This window comes from Egretta garzetta, unplaced genomic scaffold (genome assembly GCF_000687185.1).
Source record: "Egretta garzetta isolate BGI_Z169 unplaced genomic scaffold, ASM68718v1 scaffold107, whole genome shotgun sequence".
NCBI lineage: Eukaryota > Metazoa > Chordata > Aves > Pelecaniformes > Ardeidae > Egretta > Egretta garzetta.
The window spans coordinates 1,352,456-1,375,113 of NW_009260399.1; the positions used below are offsets into that span (position 1 = coordinate 1,352,456).

At 37.0% G+C, this 22,658-nt stretch overlaps 1 protein-coding gene across 1 annotated transcript in view; it reads left to right on the top strand.

Annotated features, from left to right (window-relative positions):
• The window catches only part of CFAP99 (cilia and flagella associated protein 99), a 57,253-nt gene that overhangs the window by 7,192 nt on the left and 27,403 nt on the right, over window positions 1-22,658 (top strand). Inside the window, exons 2-6 of the mRNA XM_035898648.1 lie at window positions 4,979-5,123; window positions 8,019-8,113; window positions 14,138-14,250; window positions 16,516-16,690; window positions 21,367-21,447. Coding sequence (XP_035754541.1) covers window positions 4,979-5,123; window positions 8,019-8,113; window positions 14,138-14,250; window positions 16,516-16,690; window positions 21,367-21,447 — 609 coding nt within the window. The remainder of the gene's footprint in view (window positions 1-4,978; window positions 5,124-8,018; window positions 8,114-14,137; window positions 14,251-16,515; window positions 16,691-21,366; window positions 21,448-22,658) is intronic.

Below are 22,658 nucleotides of genomic sequence, written 5' to 3' on the forward strand. Positions count from 1 at the left end.
TATTTTCTTTCATTTCCACAGCATTTTGATTAGACCCTTGGAGAGGACTAGCACTGATATCTGAAGCACTACAAATTAATCAGACTGCATCTGCAAAATGTGCTTATTTTGCCTAGAAGTAGACAAGTTCAGTACATACTGTTACTCAGTTCTCTCAGGAGGTGAAAGCTATTTTATCTTTTAATCAAATATTATCTTATTTCTAGAATGTTTGTTTCACCTTAAACTAAATCCTTAAACCATGGCATCCGGAGAAGTCTCAAACAGGGCATAGCTGATGTTCCTTTCCTTCCTCCTCTCCAGAAAGAAGAGCTTTTCTTTCTTTCCTTACCCATCCTTTTCTGATCTCTCTGGCCCTGAACAGGTCTCATTGTAGCCATCCTTATTACCATACACCCACAGTGGCAAAGCTTGCTTTTTGCAGGTACTTCTCCATTTAATTCATGCTATTTCTTGTACTAACACATGTTGAAAGTTGTTTGTGCACGAAGTCCTATACTTAAACTTTCTTACACAGTCTCTTGTCTCCTTGAAGAAACCCGATTGGTTCCCATCTACAGCTAAGTGTAAGGGAGCAAGGAAAATATGTCCATGGAAGCAGGCTAAGGGCATTAGGGATTTCTCAAAAAGGGGGAAGATAACACCAATCAGCACATACTCAGACATGAGTCACATCTTTTTCACAGGATCATTCAGGATATTTTCAGACAGGATCATTCTTTTACAGCTTAAACACTTGGGAATCGGAAAAAGCTGAAATTCAATGCTATATAGAGAACACTTAGAGATATTTGTATGGGGATGACATTGTGAGCACATACAAATGTATTTTACTTATTTCCAGTGCAGCCATTGGTCAGCACAGTAATATATAGGCTTCCAAACATTAAAAATGTAGGACCGTCCAGTATTCATCTGCCATAAACTTACTTGTTTTCACTTGTTTTACATAACAATACAAAAAATAATAAGCTGTAACATTAGAGATAGAGAGGTTGTTTCCTGAGCATACCATAGGTATGTTGCACAACATTTATTTTGTCTTCTGATAGATTTTAATATTTGATGCAAGAAGAGGTGATAGCTGAATGTGTTACTTTCACTTGTGAATTATCTGGCCTTCCTCATGCTGAAGGACTCACACAACATACTTGCAAACATAGCTAACTGCTGGTTGTTTCAGGGAAACACATAAGGTAAAGTATACTTGAAAAGGTAGGAAGATGCTCTGATGGACAGAGCAAAGGCTTACAAATTAGCATTAATTAATTATTTTCTTGTTGCCAGCAATGACTTAGCGTGTTGCCTGGGGCAAATCTCTTATCTGCTCCATACCATAGTTTCTGCATTTGCAAAATAGTATTAGTCAAAAGGAATCTCATTAAATGCAATTGATGTTAGTGAAGTGTTTTGAGAACCTCATACAAAAGGTGCTATAAATGTACAATCTGTCATCATATTGTGCTATTTCAGGATCGTTTGACCCACTTCTGAAACACATCCCACTGACAGGAAATGCAATATAAAGCCAAACACAAAGAATGCACTTAGAATTTAGTGCTAGGAGTGACACCTACCCAACATACTACTTTCCCAAAGCAATTATGATTTCAAACATACAGATAAACTGTAAATATCCTTGATGAAATTTGTTGAGGACACAGTGCACTTTCTATGCAGAGTATCCTAACTGTTTTAAAGCATTGGCTTAGGTTTTGATTCAGTAGATAAATAGCAGGGCTTAACCAACAACTGGCTCACCTTCAAGACTCCTTATCCAAGTACTGATCCTGTCCAGTCTTGTTTAGTTTATTATAAGTTCTGATGAGATCACTTCCTTAGATGACACTGCTGCAGGCTGCTTAACTATTCTCAATTTTTATATGTAGAAATGGAACACTTAGTACCATTTGCAACTGAAAGCAGATTCAATTGATAATATTTCATGACAAGACTTTTTTGTCTGTGGTTCACAGAATTACCAATCAGTACTGATGTTCTGGGGCACAGTTGTCCCCAGGCTGCACCTCCTGTCACCTTGTTGCTTAGCTCAAGGCCATGTAGTGGTTATGTATTTTTTGCTCAGGGAATAAGCAAGAGTAAGCACTTATTTCTATGTTTGTACTAACTAACTTCTGACTGACTTGTTAATTCAGAACAGTAAAAGAAATGTAAATAATGCAGTTGCATTTTTATGCTGTAGTTTGAACTGTACAGGAGATGTGATTTGGTCACTGGTGTCATCTTGTTGTTATCTGTTTGTCTACTTCTGGTCCTCTCTCCAAAGTACATTTGAAAAGCACTGGTTTGTTGTAGCACTTTATAGATGTATGATACAGCAAAGTACTCAGAAGGTGAATGCTCAGATTCTAATCAAATCAAGATCTTGGAAATAATGTGTATTCTAACTTTCTAGCAGAGATAGTTGTGAGTGTTTTGTGGCTTGTTTCCAACGGGCTTGTCCAGTTTCACTGTGGCCTTTCTGTTTATCATCAGAGCTCACTGTTTATCAGCACTCAAATATCTGTTGTCTGCAGATTGCTCTCTTCATGAACAACAGCATTTGTTCAAGGGGACCAATTGTTTTAGATTCAAAATGTCACAAACCTACTTTTACTGGAACTATGTGATCCTCTCTTGCTTTGCCGTTCAGGTATTTAGGTTTGCTTTTGCTTTTTGTGGTGAATTCTCAGACATCTCATATCAAATACAGGATATATATTTGAACATCTGGTGGGGGGTTAGATTTCTGGATTTTCTTTGTCAGTTTTATGAAAGAACTTCCATAAATCTTCACCCAGGAAAGGTATATTTGGAAGGACTGTGTGCCTCACAAGAATTCTCAGTGCTTAGCAAGACGGAGTCCATGCTTCACAGAAATTTATATTTTTTTTGCATATTTTCAGATGTGTTGTCTCTTTCCTGTGCTCTTCCATTTATGTCCATCCTCCACCTAAGCCCTTCTGTATCTCCTGTGTTCCCTTACCTTCCTTTTCATTGCTTTCTCTGTGTTCCTTCCTTGCCACCTCATTCTTGTTGGCTCCGTTTTCCCAACTGCATTCCCCTTTATCTTTCTCCCATCTCAACCACAACCTGTTGGTTCTTCCTTCTCTGGAGCTGTGATTAAGAATGTAGGTGATACCCTGCTTTTTCGCACTCGCTCTCTAGTGCTGCCCAGCAGACTTTGTGAAGCTTCCATGTAATGATTAGTTTGGTTACACTCTGATTCTTCTTACCCAACATATCTGGGTCACAGAATATATTCAGAGTCATATCTGACTAGTTCAGTCATAGAAATAAAGCTTTTCTATCATTTTAACTTTTATTAGCCTTAAGGACCTAAAACCCACTAACTGACCTTGATTCTGTTTCTGTATGTCCATCATTAGTAATATTGTCTATTACAGTTCTGCTAGAGAGGTAGTCAGATGTATTAGTGTATCCCAATGGCAGTAAAGAAATTACGAGGATGTATGTAGGTGCAATTTTGCCTGCATACATATGTGTGTATATGCATATATAAATATATATGTATATGGAGACAATTATATGGAGGCACTATTTTTTTCCTGCGATGATGCACACATTGGAAGAAATGAAACCTGACTTTTGAGCAGGAGTAAGTAAAAAAGAATTATGCTTACTCTGAATGACAACCTGAGAAAATACACTTGGAATGCTTCTGCATAATTTTTTCCATTTAAAAATTAGAACTGTAATTTGAAAGTTTTGCCTTTTATTTGCTCAGTCTCAAAGCCCTGTGTAGTGTCGTACATCAGAAGACTCACATAGTTCCTTCCAGCAGCCTCTAATAATACTTTTAAACTAGAAATTAATCACATTAGGGAAATAAAGTCATCAGGGTGCTAGCAGATAGCCTACTAGGCAAGGTGAACCTCTGATCTGATATATTATTGCAGTTCAATTGTTCCCACATCTCAGAGCTGTGGGAGAGATAATATATCAGATGTGGACTGCATGTTTTCAGAAGATGCACTTAGCTTTTTTCTTGGCTTCTTGGCTAACCTCCTTAAGTCAAAGAATCATTGTTGTTTGTCATTTTGTCATAGCATGGCTGTCCTTTTTCAAGTCATGTAATAACAAACTGTTCTGGGCCTCAGATTTTATTGCAATGTTTTAAAGGTGGTTCACAGTAGAATCTTACCTATCTCATATAATAACAAATATTCCATAGGTAATCAAAGGTAGTTCACAGTAGAATCTTATCTCATATAATAACAAATATTCCATAGGTAATTTATTACGAGTGAAACTCCCTGTAAAGTTCGGGAACATTCAAACTTTTTAAAGGAATTAGGAGGTAAGATCCAAATGACATGCAGTGGGCATCTGACCCTCCTTTTTCTGTTCTCTTGTGGTATTGCATGAACATTGCAAGTGACCGAGAGCAAAGCTGGATAAGAAACACAGAGTCTGTATTAGTAAGAATCCTGGCACTCACAAGTTTAGTTTAAAATAGTCATATTCTCCAATATTATGTTACAGTAGCAGTTAAGAGTCTTTTCCATAATCCCCGTCCAGCTTCTTGCCTTGATTTAGTCTTTCCAAGTAGCACAGACTTCACCCACAAAGGACAGGTTTCCTGCAGGAAAAGCACACTCTTACTGAAACTTTCTCAAACTGTTGACTAAGTTAATCATCACTCATAGCTCAGAGTCTTCACATTTGCATTAACTGTTGACATTCACACATCAAGGCCTTTTAACCAAATGCGTATGTCAGCAGATAAACTGAAAGTTTAACATTGTGGAAGTTTACATTTTACTTAACAAGGGCCATTAATTTGTTAGGACTGCCCATATTTGATAGTATTAGAAGTCCGTCAGCCCTACGAAAGACACTGCTGTTCATTATTCATGTTTCCCAATTACTTTGAAATTACTGTATTTCTTTTTGTATACAACTAACATTTTCTATCCAGAATACATTAATCATTATTAATTTTGTATCTCTATAGGCACTTAATGTGACAGATGAAAAATTTGTGTTGGATACACTAGCTGGATGCATAGAATATAAATCCTTATTGGATGTAGTAGTCAATGCCTTTTTTGTTCGGGATGGGAGATACTGCCTGATTTCTGAGCGTAATCTCTATATAGGTAAGTTTTCTTTAAAACACTAAATACGTTTACCACAAAATTTTTAAAAATATTATTTTACCAATGTAAGTCTTAATATTATATTGCATTTGAAGCATTGTCATTGTGCCCAGTGCAGTATGAAATACAGGGCCTTTTCTTGGAAAACAAAAGGAAAGGCCTTATGATGTAAAGCCTAAATCCTGAAATTGTTATTTAGTCTGGACTCTCACAAGTGTTAACTGGAATTTTACCCTAAGAAAATTCTGCACAACATGCCTGCAGATTAGGTCACATGCAGGTGGAAAATAGCATCAGTGACTGGAAGAAGTATCTCGGAAGTTTAACCATCGCTTTAAAAAATGTTCTTCAGTGATTTCCCTTTATTCTCTTCTATGCAACCTAGTACCTCTGCCATTCAGATATGAAATTGCATAACAAAGCTCTGTCTGCTGAGGAACACAGCATGTCTCACAGGATGAAGACACAATTCTCTCTACCCATACATGGATTTATTCGTTACTGACCATCACAATGACATAAACAGACTTCTGTCTGTCTCCATGAGCGAGGTCAATTATTTTCCTTTTATTAATTATGTGGTTAGAATCAGTTACATTACAACCATATCTGATAGTGTGAGCTAGTTAATCAGAGTAGTTACTACTCCCAAAGTTATTTCAGGCATTGAGAAGTACATTAAAAAGTAACTTAAATATTTTTATGCTATGCATTTAATACACGTATACTAAGGTTGATTTATTAAGTCCCTAAATAAGTTGGAATCACAAATCACATTGGCATAGGTTCTCTAAGTCCGATATGTTCTGAAGCTTTGTGGGTACTTTGAAAAGTCCAGACAATTTAATTCAAAGTGGTTGAAAAATACAAAAAACATTATCTAATATATCTACATTTTATGTTTTAAAAGCTATTACATTTTTATGGCAATTCTGGTTGCTTCTGTCACAAACTGAAAAGGTATAGAAATCTAAATCAAATATCAAATGAAAGGGAACCTAAACTGTCGAGGATGAAATTAATAGTATATTGAGTTTATTCTAAATGGTAATGCTTCATTGTCTCTATTTCTCCAAAGCCATGTTTTTCACTGTCTGGGGCACATAAATTATACCTTTAAGCTGAGTGTTGCTATAATTGGATTGTCAGGACTGGTCCACTCAAAAGCCTCCATTAATCACAGGCAGAGGGTAGGCCCCAGAAAATTTTCCTTTATCAACAAGTTAAGAGTCTAAGGTCATTGGCTTACATTTTTTTAAGCTGCTTGTGATTCCCTTTGCCAAGCTGCATTGACACTTAAATGATCAAAGCTGCTTATAAAGGCTGTTGCTATGTGTGAGCAGATCTGAATTTAATAAAGCTTGTAGGAGATAAATGTATATTCTACTAAGACTGCTTAAATATGTTGCTATGCTAAAGCACAAGATTGAAGCCTAACGATATGCTGAGTTGGCTGCAGCACATTGGTCAGAATTTACCGATTTTATCATTACTGTTTGGTGGCAGCTAAAATACTGCAGTGTAAGTGAATCCTGATTGATCAAAGTGAATACAGTCAAATGAAAGCTGACACAGGAGCTCATGAACTTTACAGGTCTGTAAAAATCTCACAGCACTGACTGTGCCTCTTCCTGTATGGAACTACATACTTGCCAGAGGCGGGGTGCAAGAATCAGATTTGGATTTCCCAGAGAATTTCTAATTCAGAATAGAAACAAAGATTACAACACCTTCTGCAAAATGATCACTTGCAAAAAAACCAAAAAGGAAAATAAATACTAGATATGATATTTTATGTTTAAAATTTTTGTTATGTATAATATTGTTATGTATAATAAACTATAATTTTGGAACAGAAGAATAAGAGCTATCCTCTCTGAAAACATTAAAAACAGTATGTTGAAAAAATCACTATCAAAACTTTCTTTTATGTCTCCTGCTCACATTAAATTTTCTCAGAGTAAGCTTGCTTACACTGAAAATTTTGCTTACACTAGGAGAGCTGTTTCCAACAATGCAATACTTCAGAAACTTTTCAGTCATGTCTTTGAGGTGCCATCTGACTTCTTTTCTCCCTGCCTTGTTGCCAGACTAACACAGAATTTCACAGATGGAATATGCAGATATTTGTTGTATGAGCTGGTACTACCCAAAGAAACAGGCCACCCTTTCTTTCATCACTGGCCACTCATTCTCACCTCCATGTCGTTATCTTCTCTTGAGTTGGAACTTGTGTTTAGCAGCCATCCAGTGAACTGATCAAGAAAGTGCTTCGGGTTAAAATCCACAATCTGGTTTAACTTGGCTGTGTGGGTGACTGTACTTGCCCAAGAGAAGAAACACCAGGAAGTAAAAGGAGGAGATGGGAACAAACAATTAGGGGTTGACAGAGCTGCTTATTTTAGTGGTGATGTTCACATAATGAAATGACTGTGAAATCATGGCAAGATCTTACCTTCAGCCTTACAGGATTCCAAGCGCTGCTATGGTAGATCTCCCAGTTTTGCAAATAGGTATTTGCAGGCACCAGAAGGACCCCTATGAATTACTTCAGATAGCTACAACTGTTTCACATGTTTTTGTGTAAGTGTTCCTCAGCTGTTAGAATTTCCATAAAATGTAGATTTGCACTAGCTTGGATCCCACTCAGAAAAGAGAGAACTAATCTATATGAACCATCGTACAGAGTCACGATGCTAATAAAGAACATAGGATTAACATTATATATAGTTATATTAGTTTCTCATTATCAAGCACTGTATTGCCCAGTTAGATAAACAATATTGAAGACTATTTAAGTTCAAGTAACAGTCCAAATCCCGGAGTATGCTGAATATAGGGTATAGGCTTATAACAATTCTCTACTGCATTTTAAATGTATATATCTTTTGATAGTTATTTGTTATCTGGCTACTTTTCAACTAGAAGAGCTTGGTCTTCAGCACTTCAGCAGAATTGTGAAATCTCTAGACACTGCAAAAATGCAAAAGGTAATGCAAGTACAAAACTTTTTTTGAAAAATAATTAACGTTCTCTTACTTGTGTTTGATTAGTCAGATTAGTTTTGTTAACATTGAGGATAATTTGAGAAATTAGTGTTATTTTGTATTTAAATTCAGAAATTAAATTAGTATTTTGTTATCACAAACCCCTTCAACTTCTATACTTACACAGTGACTTTCTCATATTCAGTCAAAGATCAAGTTAAAATGTATTTTCTATAATCTGAGAATGGAGAATAATCGCATGATTTACAGTTCATGTGATTTACAGTTGTCCCTCTAATGTGCATACTCACTCTTGGCTCCGCTCACATTCTTTGACTTTAGGCAGGAGTTTTTTCCATATGCAATGAATCTACTGAAAATGCAGTTCCTGTTATCAAGCCTATTGTCCTTCCATCATCTTTTTTCCTTTCCAAAAAAACAATTGCTCATTTGGAGCTGTCCATGTACCCATCACCCTGTTACAACATACGTGCATTTGACCAAACCATTGCTGCCAAACTTAAAGCATGACAACAAAGTTCTGCCTGCCTTTTCCTCTCTGGAGTCACAAATTCGGGTTTTGCTCTACTACTTGTTTTTTCAATTTTAATGACATTTGTAGAAATATAAACATCTCCTGCTTCTCTTTCAAAATGGTTGAAAATGCTGATTATCTTAAAAGCTTTGTTGTAAAGAGGGAGAGGGATAAGCTGAGTGGCAATGCTTTCTCATAAGCCCTGTTTCCGTAGGTAAATAGGCTAAAAATTAAATTACTGGTGACACAGCGTATGTAAATTTTGATCATCCAGATGTTTCAAAGCATAGTCCAAACACAGTGTTCGAATTAATAAATGTGGAATTAAAGAGATAGGCAAATTTTAATAATTAATACTCAAAAGGCTAAGGTTTATCCTTATACTGATTACTTTGAATGTTGATGTGGATGCCAGTGTCTCTTTAATGAGTACAGTTGCTTTATAATATGTAGGGAGAGAGTCGGTTAGGTTGTCTGCATACCATGTTTAGAAACACTCTATTCACTTTGTTTTGGTGGGCTTACTATGGAATGGTTTTTATTAATTCCATTCAGAGACAAAAATGATATATTTCACTAACTGTTAGAAAGGACAGAGAAGTGGCTGGAAGAATTATCATAATCTGGTAGGCAGACAAATCACTCTGTCTAAAATGCTCTCCCAGCCCCTTTTTTGGTAAACATCTTAGACAGAAGCCACTGGATTGGATGCATCTTGAGCTCATTTAGCCAGCAACACAATTTTCCCACTTCATGCCAGTTATCTCTTGTTGATTCCATTCACCTAGCTTTACACGGCTTAAGTGTCAGTGCCTTGATATTCTATTTCAGATAATTGCTCCTTCCTTGTCTGGAATAACCCTTTTCTGATAGGGAAGTCCTTCATTATGCAATGGTCTGCACCTGCTACTTTTTTTCCTGTAGATGTAACTTTGTTTTCTTAAGTATCTTATCAGATCCTCATCACCATGGCACCTAGATTTTCTTCTCTTGCATTAGAAGAGGTTCTTTGTCTCCAAAGTGATGCTAGATTATATTAATGCACCTGCAACAGAGGATTTAGAAGCAGCATTTGGTCCCCCCAGCAACAGAGACAAAAACAGCAGAAGGGAGATCTTCAGCCTTAGCAACAGAAGTTGTCAGAAATTTGGGATTCTCCTTCAGGAGGCTGACCTGTAGATTTTGCCTGATGACCGTTGTCTCTGAGTTCAGTTGAGTTGCAGAAAAATTATTCACATATATTTACTTAGAATAGATTTTCTTTAATTAAAAAATATTTTTTTCTGCACATCACAGGCTGAATGGAATTTTCTTAATCACGCAGATAAACCTTACTCAAATGAGTAGTCTTCATGAAATTAAATGGACTATTCAGTTGAATAAGATCAACCTGTGTGAGTAGACCTTTCTCTTAAAGGACTGCATGATGGAATCCATTCAAATCAAAGTCGCAGTGTTTCCCTATGATTGATGCATGTTCAAGTATTTTCATTTAGGCAGAATAATAATGCTACCTCACTAACACCTGTTCATCTGCTTGAACAGAAAATCATAAGATCTCATTCTGTAATGTTAACAATACATGCAAAAATTCTTTATGGTTGTATAATTACAGAACCATAGAATGTAAAACCAAATTTTGTAACTTTAGTGTGATTGTTCTTCTAAGAGCTTAGTTGTGCATTGCTAGCTCAAGCCTATTTTTCTGTTCTATTATTCATACATGTTATTCTTTTATATTTGTTGTTAAATTTAAAGGTTTATATGTTAGAGAAAATACACCATTGAAATAAAAAGTTGACGTAAATAGCTGTATAATTTCATAATTGCCTTGTAAAAAAATACAAAATAACTAGTGTTTTCTTCCTAGCATTCAAGAACCTGTTTTATTCTGTTTCTGTTCTGATTGCCTCTAACAGCAGTGAAGTCCTTTATAAAGAACTTCTGAGATCTGCAAAGGAAAATCACTATGTAAGAACTGGGTATTGTAATTGCTATTATGATGAAGTAGGAATAGTAGGACAAAAAAAGTTGAATGGCAGAAGGATCTGAGACCATGCTAGGACACTTTTCTCTATGCCTTTGCTTCAGGATCCTCAAAATAGAGTTGCCCATTACAATTTCTTCATAGGAAAGCCTTCTTCAGAGCTTCTTGCCTTCCTCTTCATTCCTCTGTTGCATTTGAAAGGTACAATACTACAGGTGGTTGAGCTGGCATAGCTGAAGAACTAAACCACAATATGAGGGAAAGGATCAGCAGATGAAGAGAGGAGTGGACAGGAACCTCCTTGATTGTACTTGCTACTACAGCAAATAGCTGTGGGTGTGTACAGCCAAAATAACAGCATTCTCAGGTAGTGGCTGATCTGCATGGAGAAACAGAACCTGCTGTTCCTTGCAGTTAATTCCTTAACTCAAGAGTCAGAAGCTTATGTTGTGAATATAAGGATTTCATCTCTGCAAATGACTACATGGATGTAAAGATAATACCAGATGAGGAAACCTCCCATTTTTTATTTGCTATTTAGAAATTTATACAATCCCACTGTGTAAAAATACATTAAGAATATTAGCAGGGCATGTTCAAATTCTCAAAAGCAAGGTATTAATTCAGCCCACCTGTAAAAATGCATTACAAAACAGTCTTTAGTTATACACACTTGTCCTACTACAGCCAGCGTACATTAAAATAGTAAAAATGGGACCAATTTATTTCTGGTGTAATTCCACCACTTCTAGAAGGGAAATGAATCATCTCAGTTATCATGATCTGTGAGTAGTGAAGCTCTTGGAACATTCAAGACAGAGGAGTAAGCAGAATAATGCTGTTACCAAAATGACTGTCCAGTAACTTCTCTAAGGAGACAGGTACTGGTAATATCCAAACAGAAATCTGTGAGAACTTCAAGCCACATTTTGCTGCTATAAAAGCAACAACTGCTGATACTGGGGTTGCCACCTGTGCCACGTGTGGCCAAAGACAAAACAGAAATATAAGGGGGTTTTCCTAGCAATTCAGTTCACAAAGTGCAAAAGTTTCTCTTGTTAAGAAATAAAATGGGCTATGACTTCATGGGTATTATTCTGCCCACATTCACCATCTCTGGTGTGGATTATCAAAACCAAGATTGTGGACTTTGGCCCAGGCAGACTCTGGTTAGAAGTTATGTCAGGTAATCCTGCATTGCCCTTTGCAATCCCTGCACTGCCTGGATAACCGTTCCAGGCCTGCATTCAAAGCCTGCTCTAGCATGATGCATGTTGGGACATATCCTTAGCACAGCATTTCTCTGGGGACTGTGACTAAAACAGTACTAAAATATACATCACAGTATTGACATCTGATTACACAGTTAAACCATTCCCTGTACCTCATAGGAGTACATCATAGCATTTATCAATGACATAATTACACATTTGTCTTAATAAAGTGTGAAATGTTAATAGCCAGTACATAACTGGTGTTGCAGTAGAACGCCTCAAGGGGTAATAGCCAGCTGTTAAATACAACAGCTAGAAATCACTGTGTGCCTTTATTATAGTTTCATCTGCCTTGAAGAGTTAGTTGAGTTGCAAGTACTTTGTAAAAGATAGTTACAGCAAATATTTAGAAGACCTAGATGGATAAGGTCAGTCAGGGAGGGCTCAAACAATGGTTCAGAGGCTTAGTTTCTCATGGCAATATAATAGACAACCGGTTGAAGCCTCTGAGGATGGACTAGGCTCTCAAAGAGGAATACTGAGGACACAGGAAGGGAAGAGGAGTTCAGCTTAATGAAAGCCAGTGAAAGAAAACTGGAGGATTTACAAATCACTACCTGCAGTATTTCTACATCAGCTTCTTCTGTGAGTTCTCTGAATACCTAGAAATTTGAAATTAGCTTCACCCCTCAGGATCTGCCTCATTTTGAGCATATCAGCTCATGTTCAATTCACCCCTGTATACACACTTGCTTACATGGGTTTAAAAACACTTTTTTAATAAACTTTGTGTATAGTCAGGGCTTTCCATAGGGTAAGAAGAGTACTTTGGCAGGGAACATGTTCTCTGGGCCTATAATCATATATACAGCTGGGATACCTGGATTAACATTTTGTTACGATAACTGGTAGAAGTAGTGTATATACAGTGCATCAGTTCTCCTGGAGAGTATGAACTCTTCTAGAATTTTATTTATGCATTGCATAAGTACAAATTACTCTGTTAGGTGAAAAATGGAATCCGACATGCAGGCACTACAGAGAAAGATTCTCCACAAGGAGAATGAATGAGTTTCTAGACCAATGGGATGAAATGCATCCCTTAGCATATACTTTGCAAACTCCACTGAATCTGAAAGCACCAAAACCCCAACTTCTTCACAATTGCAAATTTAGTTTATAGGCACGCTTTTAGGGATGAAATACCTTCTTTTGGATGGTATGTTGATATGCCAGTATCTGCAGTCTCCAAGCCACCTTGGGCCTGGCACCACATATGAATTAAGAAGCTCCTCAGTAGTCCTCCAGAACCAAAAGCTCAATACAAAGACATATATGGCTCTGTGGAAACCAACCCAAGATGGGCCTGATGCCAAGTCTGAACTAATAAGCTCTGCAAGTCTCCATTAGAAGCTTCTCAAGTGACTGCACACTGCTTTCCAGTACGTCTCATAATGTCAATATTATTTAGTGTGCTTTTTTCTATTATTGTGACTATTTCAGCACAATGCTTGTACTTTCATTTCCAAGAATTTAAATGAAAAAGTTGAGGTTCAAGTTTGGAATTTATATTGCTGTAAACGATACACACTGAATCTGAGTGCCATTTTTCAAGAGCCTGCTTGAAAAGGCCATTTGAGCAGTTCAAGTTTTCAAAAAAGGCTCTTGACCTTCTGGTGAACTCCAGTGGGAAACAAACGTTCAAATGTTAGTTCCTAGTTCTCCAGCATGTAGAGCCCAACAATGTGTGCCAAATTCCAGTCTTCTAGTTTAATGGGAATATGCCAATATTTCAATAAAAGAAGAAACCCTAGTGTATAGCAATTACTCTAGTTCTCAGCAGTTCTCACTGCCCAGTTCCCAGGGAGCTGAAAGGAACTTAGGTAATTCAGGTGTAGTGCTGGGCCTGAGATGTTTCTGGACATCATGAATCATCTAGCTATAGATAACCAGGAGTTCATTGTGAGTATATTAGACTCCGACACTCTTGTATAATTATACTAAAATCAGTGTATTGCAGTAGTAATTATTTTTGAATAAAAACTTTTGTTTCACAATGTTTGAAGAAAATTAAAGATGCATCAACACATCCTCATGTTGTAGAAAGACATGGGGCTGTCCTAACAGAACCAAGAAGAACCTACAAATATTGAGTACCTGTGATTATAATTACAGGGTAAAATACAATCAAGTTCTTCAGCAGTGTTTGTAGTGAAAGCAACTATCTTTTTATAGCCTTATATACACCATACCTTCAGTATTCATATTTAAAATAAATCACTTATTATTAGTTTCTTAGATTCTTCTTCAATGCCTTGTATTTGAACACATGGATAAAAGATGAATGGAGTCAGTTCTACGATTCACTGTATGTAAAAGAGAACTGGATTGATCCACTGCTAAGGTAAGCTGTACTTAAGTAGCCTGTCGCCATCTCAAAGTTTAAATGCTGGGGAAAGCTTCCCCTGAAAGTTCAATTTGCTGTTAAAGTGTTCCTCCTGTTGAAGTAACTCTGAACCCTTCTTGTCTTCGTGGGACTACAGTAATCCCTCTTACTTACCCAGAAGCAAGGTTCTCTCATAGAAAAGTCCTTTCACAGCTGTTATACATTTGTTTCTCAGTGCCCCCAAACAAATCAAACATCATACTCTGAAAAAAAAAAAAGGTTCAAATTATCTTACAGAGTTAGACTTGTGCCTCATAAAGTCACTTCAACATCTGTATGACATTAAGTGTTTGAAAAAAAGATCTGAGTTTGGCTTTATACACAGACTTGTTTATGCTGATGGTCATAAAATTCCTTCTGAGCAAATCAGATAAGCATGTAAACAAAGTCTTTTAAAATTATTATTTATTTACACAATTGCAGCATCATTTAACAGTTTAAATGCTCTGAGGTGCCAAGTGTGTCCACACATTGGTTAGGTGGCGATACAGTAGCATGAGTACCCTTGCCAAACTGGAGCATTTTCATGTGGAGAAACAGTAGCTCTGCACCCCACTGTGTCACTTTTTCACTCTCGTTTTTACCCGGGACAGATAAATTAGAGCTAGCATTGGTACATCCATGTGGCTGCCATCACACATCCTCCTCACTGCAGTACAGATTAACACAGATGATGGCAAACACTGTTAGACAAAAATATGTTACAAACAATGTCAGCTGAAAAATAATTTGCATCTAATTCTAACTGTCATATCAAAGTCCGTGGAATTAATCCTCTACACTATGTAGATTATGCCAAATTAGCAAATGTATAGTATAGATTTGGCTTGCAAGACTCCAGATTCCACTGAGTTCTACAGGAACTGCAGGGATATATTTGAAGTCAGAATCTGACTCCATATATTCCAGTGTAGTAATTCTAATTATAACTTATGCTTACAGTAGTACAAAGATACAGATAGAGATGTATAGGTAGAGAGATGCACACATATTATTAGTTTTAGCTGGTCCTGCGAGGAGCGGGGAGTTGGACTCAATGATCTGGGTCCCTTCCAAATTGAGATATTCAGTGATTCTATATCCACACACTTTTTATAAGTACATATGCATGCAGGCAGATGCTCAATCTATCGCTTGTTTCATTAACACTAAGCTTATTGGAGCTGTCCTTCACAGTCAATTACATTCAGTGTAACGAACACGTGTTTCGCCTAGAAGTAGTAAATGTAAGTTGTACAAGAATGTTGAAGACCGTATTTGGTTACTGGGTTTGGAACTTCCTTCAAGGGACTGAGGATGTATTGATCAATTTAATCAGTTCAGTAGCTTGAATTCTTTTAAATATGTCTTTGTGTTCTTTCTAATGACAATGAGGTTAATATAAAGAGCCCTATTTTAATGGAGCTGCGTTACTTGCAGAAGTTACTTGCAAGCCTCATCCCCTAATGACAGTACTAGCTAAGGTAGCACTCACATAAACAAGTTACTGTAGATTTGCATCGTCAGCTGCTTTTTAAGTTGTAGGAAAGCTCCATTGCATGTGTAATACTTAAGGATAGAACACATGCAGAGGAGGAATAACTGACATGAAGCTGTCACCATAATTAGCCCTGTGATAATTTGTGTCTTACCTTGAATTCCACACCTTCCTGTCATTCCTTGGAAGAAGTCCAAACCTTCACACAAGCCAAAATCCAAACACAGAGAAATCAAAATCACCTTGACTGCCCCACAGGGTTGACTGAGGGTTCATTTGCTAAGTCACCAAACTCCTTACATCTTTCTATTTTTTTATTAGAACTGCCTGTGCTATGAGATTGATTTATGTGTGCTCTGTCAGTTGGTAAAAATGGCAATACTCAGACCACTGTTTGTTCATAGTCTCTTCATCTAAGTACGTTAAGTGTGTACTTGGCTTATGGCAGCTGCTTTTCTGATTCATGGTCTGGTCCTGCTGCAAAACGAACTGGCAGCATCGTTGCTTATTCAGTAGAAACTGTGGCTATTTCACCACACGTAGTCTGAATGAACTAGCATCTATCAAGAGGTGAAGTAACCCAGTCAAACTAAATCATGAGTACAAATTCACAGGTCAATTTTATTAAAATGGAATGGATGAAAGCATTACAGGATTTGCACCAATGCCAACCTCATACACTGCTGGTAAGTCTGTATGAAAGAAAAAAATTAACTTAAATTGAAAAATCTGGTTTTTATTTGAAGATGGCAGCCAAAAGTACAGCAACTGATTGAACAGCTCACAGATATATTAAATAATCGTACTACCACTGTCAAGCGTTCGACGGTCACTCAGCCAAAGGAATTTAATTTGACTGTACCCAAACCACGTGCCATTCCTATACCTCTGCCGATGCCACTTCTGGAAAAAAGACCACCTGTGAGTTTTTTTATGCTTTGAGAGATACTAAGTTTTATGTATGCTTGTGCACAAATCATGGTAGGGGAGTTAATAGTCTCTTTAAAAATAATTGTAGAAAATCTACAACCTCTGACAGTTCGGCAAGGATTTTTGTAATATTCTGTGTTATTGAAGGTCAGATTTCTGAAAAAAAACCAAACTAATTATTTTCATTTCAGTGAATGTTGTGTAAGCAAATTGTAAGCCAAACAAAGGAAGGGGAAAAGTTGGTTCCTGTAGTTGTTTTGTGACTTTTGGAGCTAAAGCTATATACAATGGGTACAAATTGATGACAGCATTGATACAAGTGTTTCTGGTAGTCCTTGGATTTGTAAGATGTTTGCTTTGGATAATGCACTGAAGCAGGTAAGAAAAGAACATTCAAATTAAGATTTTTTAAAAACTTAGATTTTTTTGTAGACGAATTGAATTGTCATTAAAATAAATGGCAAAGCAATTTCACTGGAGATGAGATGTACTCTAGGTTTGCAGCTCCTCCTTGAGGGTGGAATTTTATTCCTTTCTATTTGTATTAATGTTAAATCTCTAAAATTAAGGTTTTTCAGTTTAGATTTATTGCTCATGTATAAATGAGATGAGGTTTATCTTTGAAATGCTAAGCTTTTATTTTACTCATTGTCTAAGATTGTGATTCAGTTACACTAGTACATATCAGAGACCCACAACTGGTTTTAAGTTAGCTCACTGGGGTAAGGCAAACAGGATTTGGGATCAAGCTGCTATGACTAACTTAATAAAGACTCCAAAATCACCTATATATAAATGCAGTGGGAGCTGAGCTTCAAAGTCATAGTTTTGGGCATTATCTGCCACCTTGTATTAGCACTTCAGGTTTTAGATAATACATGTGTTGAATGCTCTTAGAAACCATTTACATCTTAGGATGGCAGAGCAATTTAATGGTAGTGTGTTATACAGTTAATGGGATTTTATGTTGAAACAGCTTAATACCAGGCTCTGAAAAACTGCATTTAATAACTACTTAATCAGTATAGGAATGAGTCATATTGCTGTCATTTTAGTACCTTTATGCTGTGCAGCCCCTCTTAGAATAAATTTGCTTTAATGTGGATGCATTTACTGACGTTCATTTGTGTTGTTAGGATTATACTAAATTTGGTTTACATTCTGGCCAAGTCTGCAAATTTAAAAGCTTGTGTGAATGTAAAGCCATTAGCGTAGTAGTGGCATATGTTGTGCTCATTTCTGTACCTATCTCAGCAAATTATGCTTCACTTTAATTTGCCATATTGTTGCCGATATCACCATTTTAGATCCTGAAATGAACAGGCTGAAAAGACAGCCCAGATGGCAAGAAGGAGTTAGTAAAGTGAGAGCAGGCCACAGTTTTGGCTACTGTATGGTGGGGAGTTGTATCTACTGGAGAGGAATGCAAAGAAATAAAGCTCTTCCAGATTACATCCCGTAATTTGCTGCAGAAATGCTCTCATCCATTTTCTCACAAAGTCATTAGTTTTACGAGATATCCATTTTTTCTCATGGTTCTCATGCATCTGTCAAAGAACTTGTTATGTGGTTTATTAGCAAGGACTATTGTAGTCACAATAACTACAGGCGTAGTTACTGCTCGACTTTGAAACAGCTGTATGAATTCATATGGAGGCGTCTGGATTCTGAGCAATGACTACTGATAAGTTATTGCATCCCTATGGTGAAAATAGTTCGTTCTGATTAACAGGATTATTATTTTAGGTATTTCTTTCTGCTAGGTTGCATTATATTCTACCTAGAGAGAAAATGCAAAGATGAGATGTGTCGCATACATTGAGTTCAGGAGCTGAGACAGTGCTGCTGTCCTGTACACTGACCACATGCTTCCTTCACAGGAGAGGACTGGAGGTGTGGCTTTTTGCAGAAGGCAGGGAAGATGTCTTACTCAGTGATTTATATTGAGATAGGGCTCTCCACTGACTTTGGAAAGTTTCACTGGAGTAACATAAGCCTAGAAGGCCAAGATAATCATTCATCATCATGAATATTCATCAGAAACAAGGGGCACTAAGTGAAAAGGAAAACCTCTTTAATTTTGAAATTTAATAATGAAACATTTCACTGTAAATATTTGGTCTAAAGATCATAAATTCTTCTCTCCACTGTCCTTTGCACACAAGCATGCACATATGCATACACATTCAGAAATACAATTCTACAAAGAAAAATGAGTGCTTTAGCTTTAAGTTTGCAGAGGAAACAAGCGGAGACAGGTGCTTAAACCTGATAACACGCAAAATTATTTGGACACATTTAACTTTCTTGGATATCTTGTCCTTGCATTATAAACAAAATCCATTCTTTTACTATCATCACTGTACCAGTTCAATAAGATTATGCAATTATTTCATTTTTAAATTTTCTGTAAACCAATAATGTAGTAAAAAAAAAAAAAAAGGCCACACTGAGATGTTATTGTAACACCATTCAGCCAAATTTAGTGTACTTTTCAGACATTTTCCATATTTCAGCTGTGCTCCATGAGTGGAGTTGCTTGATTGTTTAAAACAATTAAATGGGTGAATTCATTTGACCAATACAGAGAATTTTGTTTGCAGATATATAGACCCAACAACATATTTATCCTTATGATCTTGTTATGTATAAAAATAGAAGCTCTTAATGCAATAGCATTGCATTAACTTGCCCTCGTCCATCTTATGACAGTAACTCTAAAAACATAGAAGAGTGATGACTACCAAAGTTCAAGTGATTACTCATTTTGTTCTTCCTTAAACTTCTTGTGGTACCGACTCCCTAAGTAAACCTCTGGTAAAAGGATATCCAGAAAGCATAGGTGAGCCTGACCTCTGGCTGGAGAGAAAAAACAAGGTTGGTGTCTCTTACCCGCAGCCCCCTGTTTTTCACATTAGGATTAAGTAGGTACAGTTTGGCCTTTTTGATCTCTCTGTTGCTGGAATTTACAATTTACTTATAGTGACTTATTCATGCTCTTCTGGCAACTGGGTAATTGCTGCATTGTCTATCTGTCTGTCTGATTGGTACTCATCACCATGGTATCTGAGGGCTAAATCACAAAGCTAAGAACATTTTTGAAACAGAGCTGATTGAAAAGTCTCCTCCTTAAATTACTCGGAATAAGCATAGCAGTTTCAGCGGAGAGATTTTCAGTTTATGCTGGCAGATGAGTACAGTTTTGCAGGTAAAGCACATGACTAGGAAGAAGAGTGAAATAAACTGATACTCAATGCCTGTGCAACCCTTTGCAGATCCTCTGGGCTTTAATTTCTCCATCCATAAAAGCATAATAAAAATTCTTAGATACTGTTGGGAAATACTTTCAGTTCAACTTCACTTAAAAAGCTCACAAAAATACTTGAGCAGTCTCACCAGTGCATTTAATTGCTAGCTGCTTCTGTTTTGCATTTGTTTTGCCCGTAGATAATGATGTCAAATAGCAAAGGCAGTGGGAAGTACATCAGATTCGTGAGTTTTTCAAAGCATAGCTCTTTATATAGTCCAATAAAGCTAGATGGGACCCCTGTGTTCCCTAAACTGACCTCCAGTATAATACAGATTATAGATTTTCCCCATTAATTCTTGAATTAATTCTGTAACTTCTAATTGAGCTAGAACATTTTTAGCAAGATAAATATTTAAGCAGATGTCCAGTAAACTCACCCACATAGGAAGGACACACCCAATCTTTTTTCAGAGTTTGCTTCTGGGCAAAATGTATTGCTCAAGCAAATATTTAAATCCCCCAGAAGTTTCAGCCTAACTCAAAAGCATACAGTCCCTACTCTCCTGTTGATCCATACAACAGCCAGACTATAAATCTTTCCTGGTCATTTATCTGTAGCACTTCCTGGCATGTGAATGCTTTCCAAATCTTTGACTAATGCTAGGAGGGCCCTCTCAGTCCTCTACCTCCAAACATTTAATCTACACCTCCAGTGGTATTCCCTAGGGCACTAGGGCAGCCACAGACCACAGCAAAGGCCCATTTTTCCCAGTGCATGTTCTCCAGCAGTGGCCAAACACAGATGCCTAGGAAGACTGCAGGGACAGGACAAGCATAGCTGCTGCTTTCTCCAACTGCCTTCTCAGTCGCCCACCATTTCAGTTCAAAGTCTTCCTTAGTTACAATGAAGTTCCTGGGTATTTGATAAACTTAAAAGGATTTCTCTTCTCTGAAATTCTTTGGAGTCTCTGTAACTTGTTGCTACTATCACACTCTGTGCCAAAAAGCTCCACAGCTTAATTTTATTCAGCATCCCTGTCTGGCCCTCAGTGCTGTGAAGATGAAGTTTATGAGATGCCAAACAGAACTTCCCCTTTTGGCAATTTCTTTTTCCTCTTGATATGGCCTATAGGATTTTTTATTTCTAAAGACTTTCTTGTACTAGTTTCAGATTTTTCTTTCTTTCTGGTCTTTTGTCCAGGGGTTACATTACCTTGGACAGGACTGGAAAACCTGGGTAGTCCAAGCTAATTGGAATCTGTCCATGTCTTCTACATGGGCACTAACAGAAAAGAATTGTTAAAAAATAAGTGCAGCTGTTCTACAGTAAAATTGAATGTGTTTTTTTTTCCTGCAAAAAGTGTTGCTTGGAATGTTTTATACCCCATATTGTGGAAATTATTGCCTTTTAATGTAGGTTCCTCCAAGCACCTACAAACCTCCAAAGGAAAGAAAGCAACTAGAGGAAATCAAAACAAAAAATCGTCGAAAAGCAGAAGTAAGTGTATGACGTTCTTGTTCTAGTCTTTCCTTTCTTCTACATTGTTTCTTCTGTAATGTTCTGTTTTCACAAGTCTTAGAACTTTATCTGGAACATAGTTGCTTTTGCACCTAATAGCTCCTGGATCTTTTTCTAGAATCATGAGTTTTGTATCTTCTATTCTGTTCTATCACCCTTTTTCCATCTTCCTTGTTTTATTATTAATTTTCTAAGACAAGGTCCACCTTTTATTCACTGTACAAGTACTATGTGAGAAATTATGCAAGTAGCTGTGTAAGGTAGCAGAAACATGATTACTTCCTTCACAAGCTTGAAATAGTTTGATGGCTCTTCTACTCCCACAGGACATGTGGATATTTAAGGTATTCACTTAATAATTAAGGCTTCAAAATACAAAATATGTTCAATATTTTTGTTTGTTTTCTATAGTAACTGATAAATAACCACATGTCATCACCCACTGTTTTAAAATATCAGCAGACTCTTACTTCTTTTTTGTGCAGACTACATAGACTTTCCTTCAGCAGGCTGAGAGAGTGGGAAGTCATCATGATTTGTAAAGAAGCAGAGTACCTGGTCTGTGTGTTAAGGGAGCAAGAGAAGGGAGAGCCTGGAAAAACAAAGAAACAGATCTAGTTATTTGATCCAAACTTTGATATGAACCCTGTTCAATGAGTTAGCTCCTATCATAGTTAAAGCAGATTGTTGTCGTCCCCTCCTTGGAAGGGAATTAATTAAATGTCAGGTTCCACTTTCTTTCTTCCTTCCCACACTGCAGTCACCATACCCAGTCAAATAACAGTATAAGCTTGATAAAAGGCATGCTATTTGACTCCGTTTTATCTGCACTCTCCCACCCCTATTCTGAAAATGCCTTACTCTGGCTTTTACTAGCCAGTGCAAGTCCATTTATCACTGCTCTGAGCTCTCCTCATGTCCTTGTGGAAGGGGCATTCAATTCTGTTCCTAAGCTATAGTAAATGCCTTAATGTGTGATAGATTCTAGAGGGATAAACTTTGCATTCCTTTTGCTGGCCTGTCACATTACCCATGCCTGGCATTTCATTATTAAACAACATAACAGTATTTCTTATCCTTTTATTATTTCCATATTGTGGAGAAAGCACACGTCTATTTGTGTGCTTATTCGTATGTACAAACTTGCTAGAAAAACTGGGGAGGAAAAGCAAGATATCACAGTGCCTATA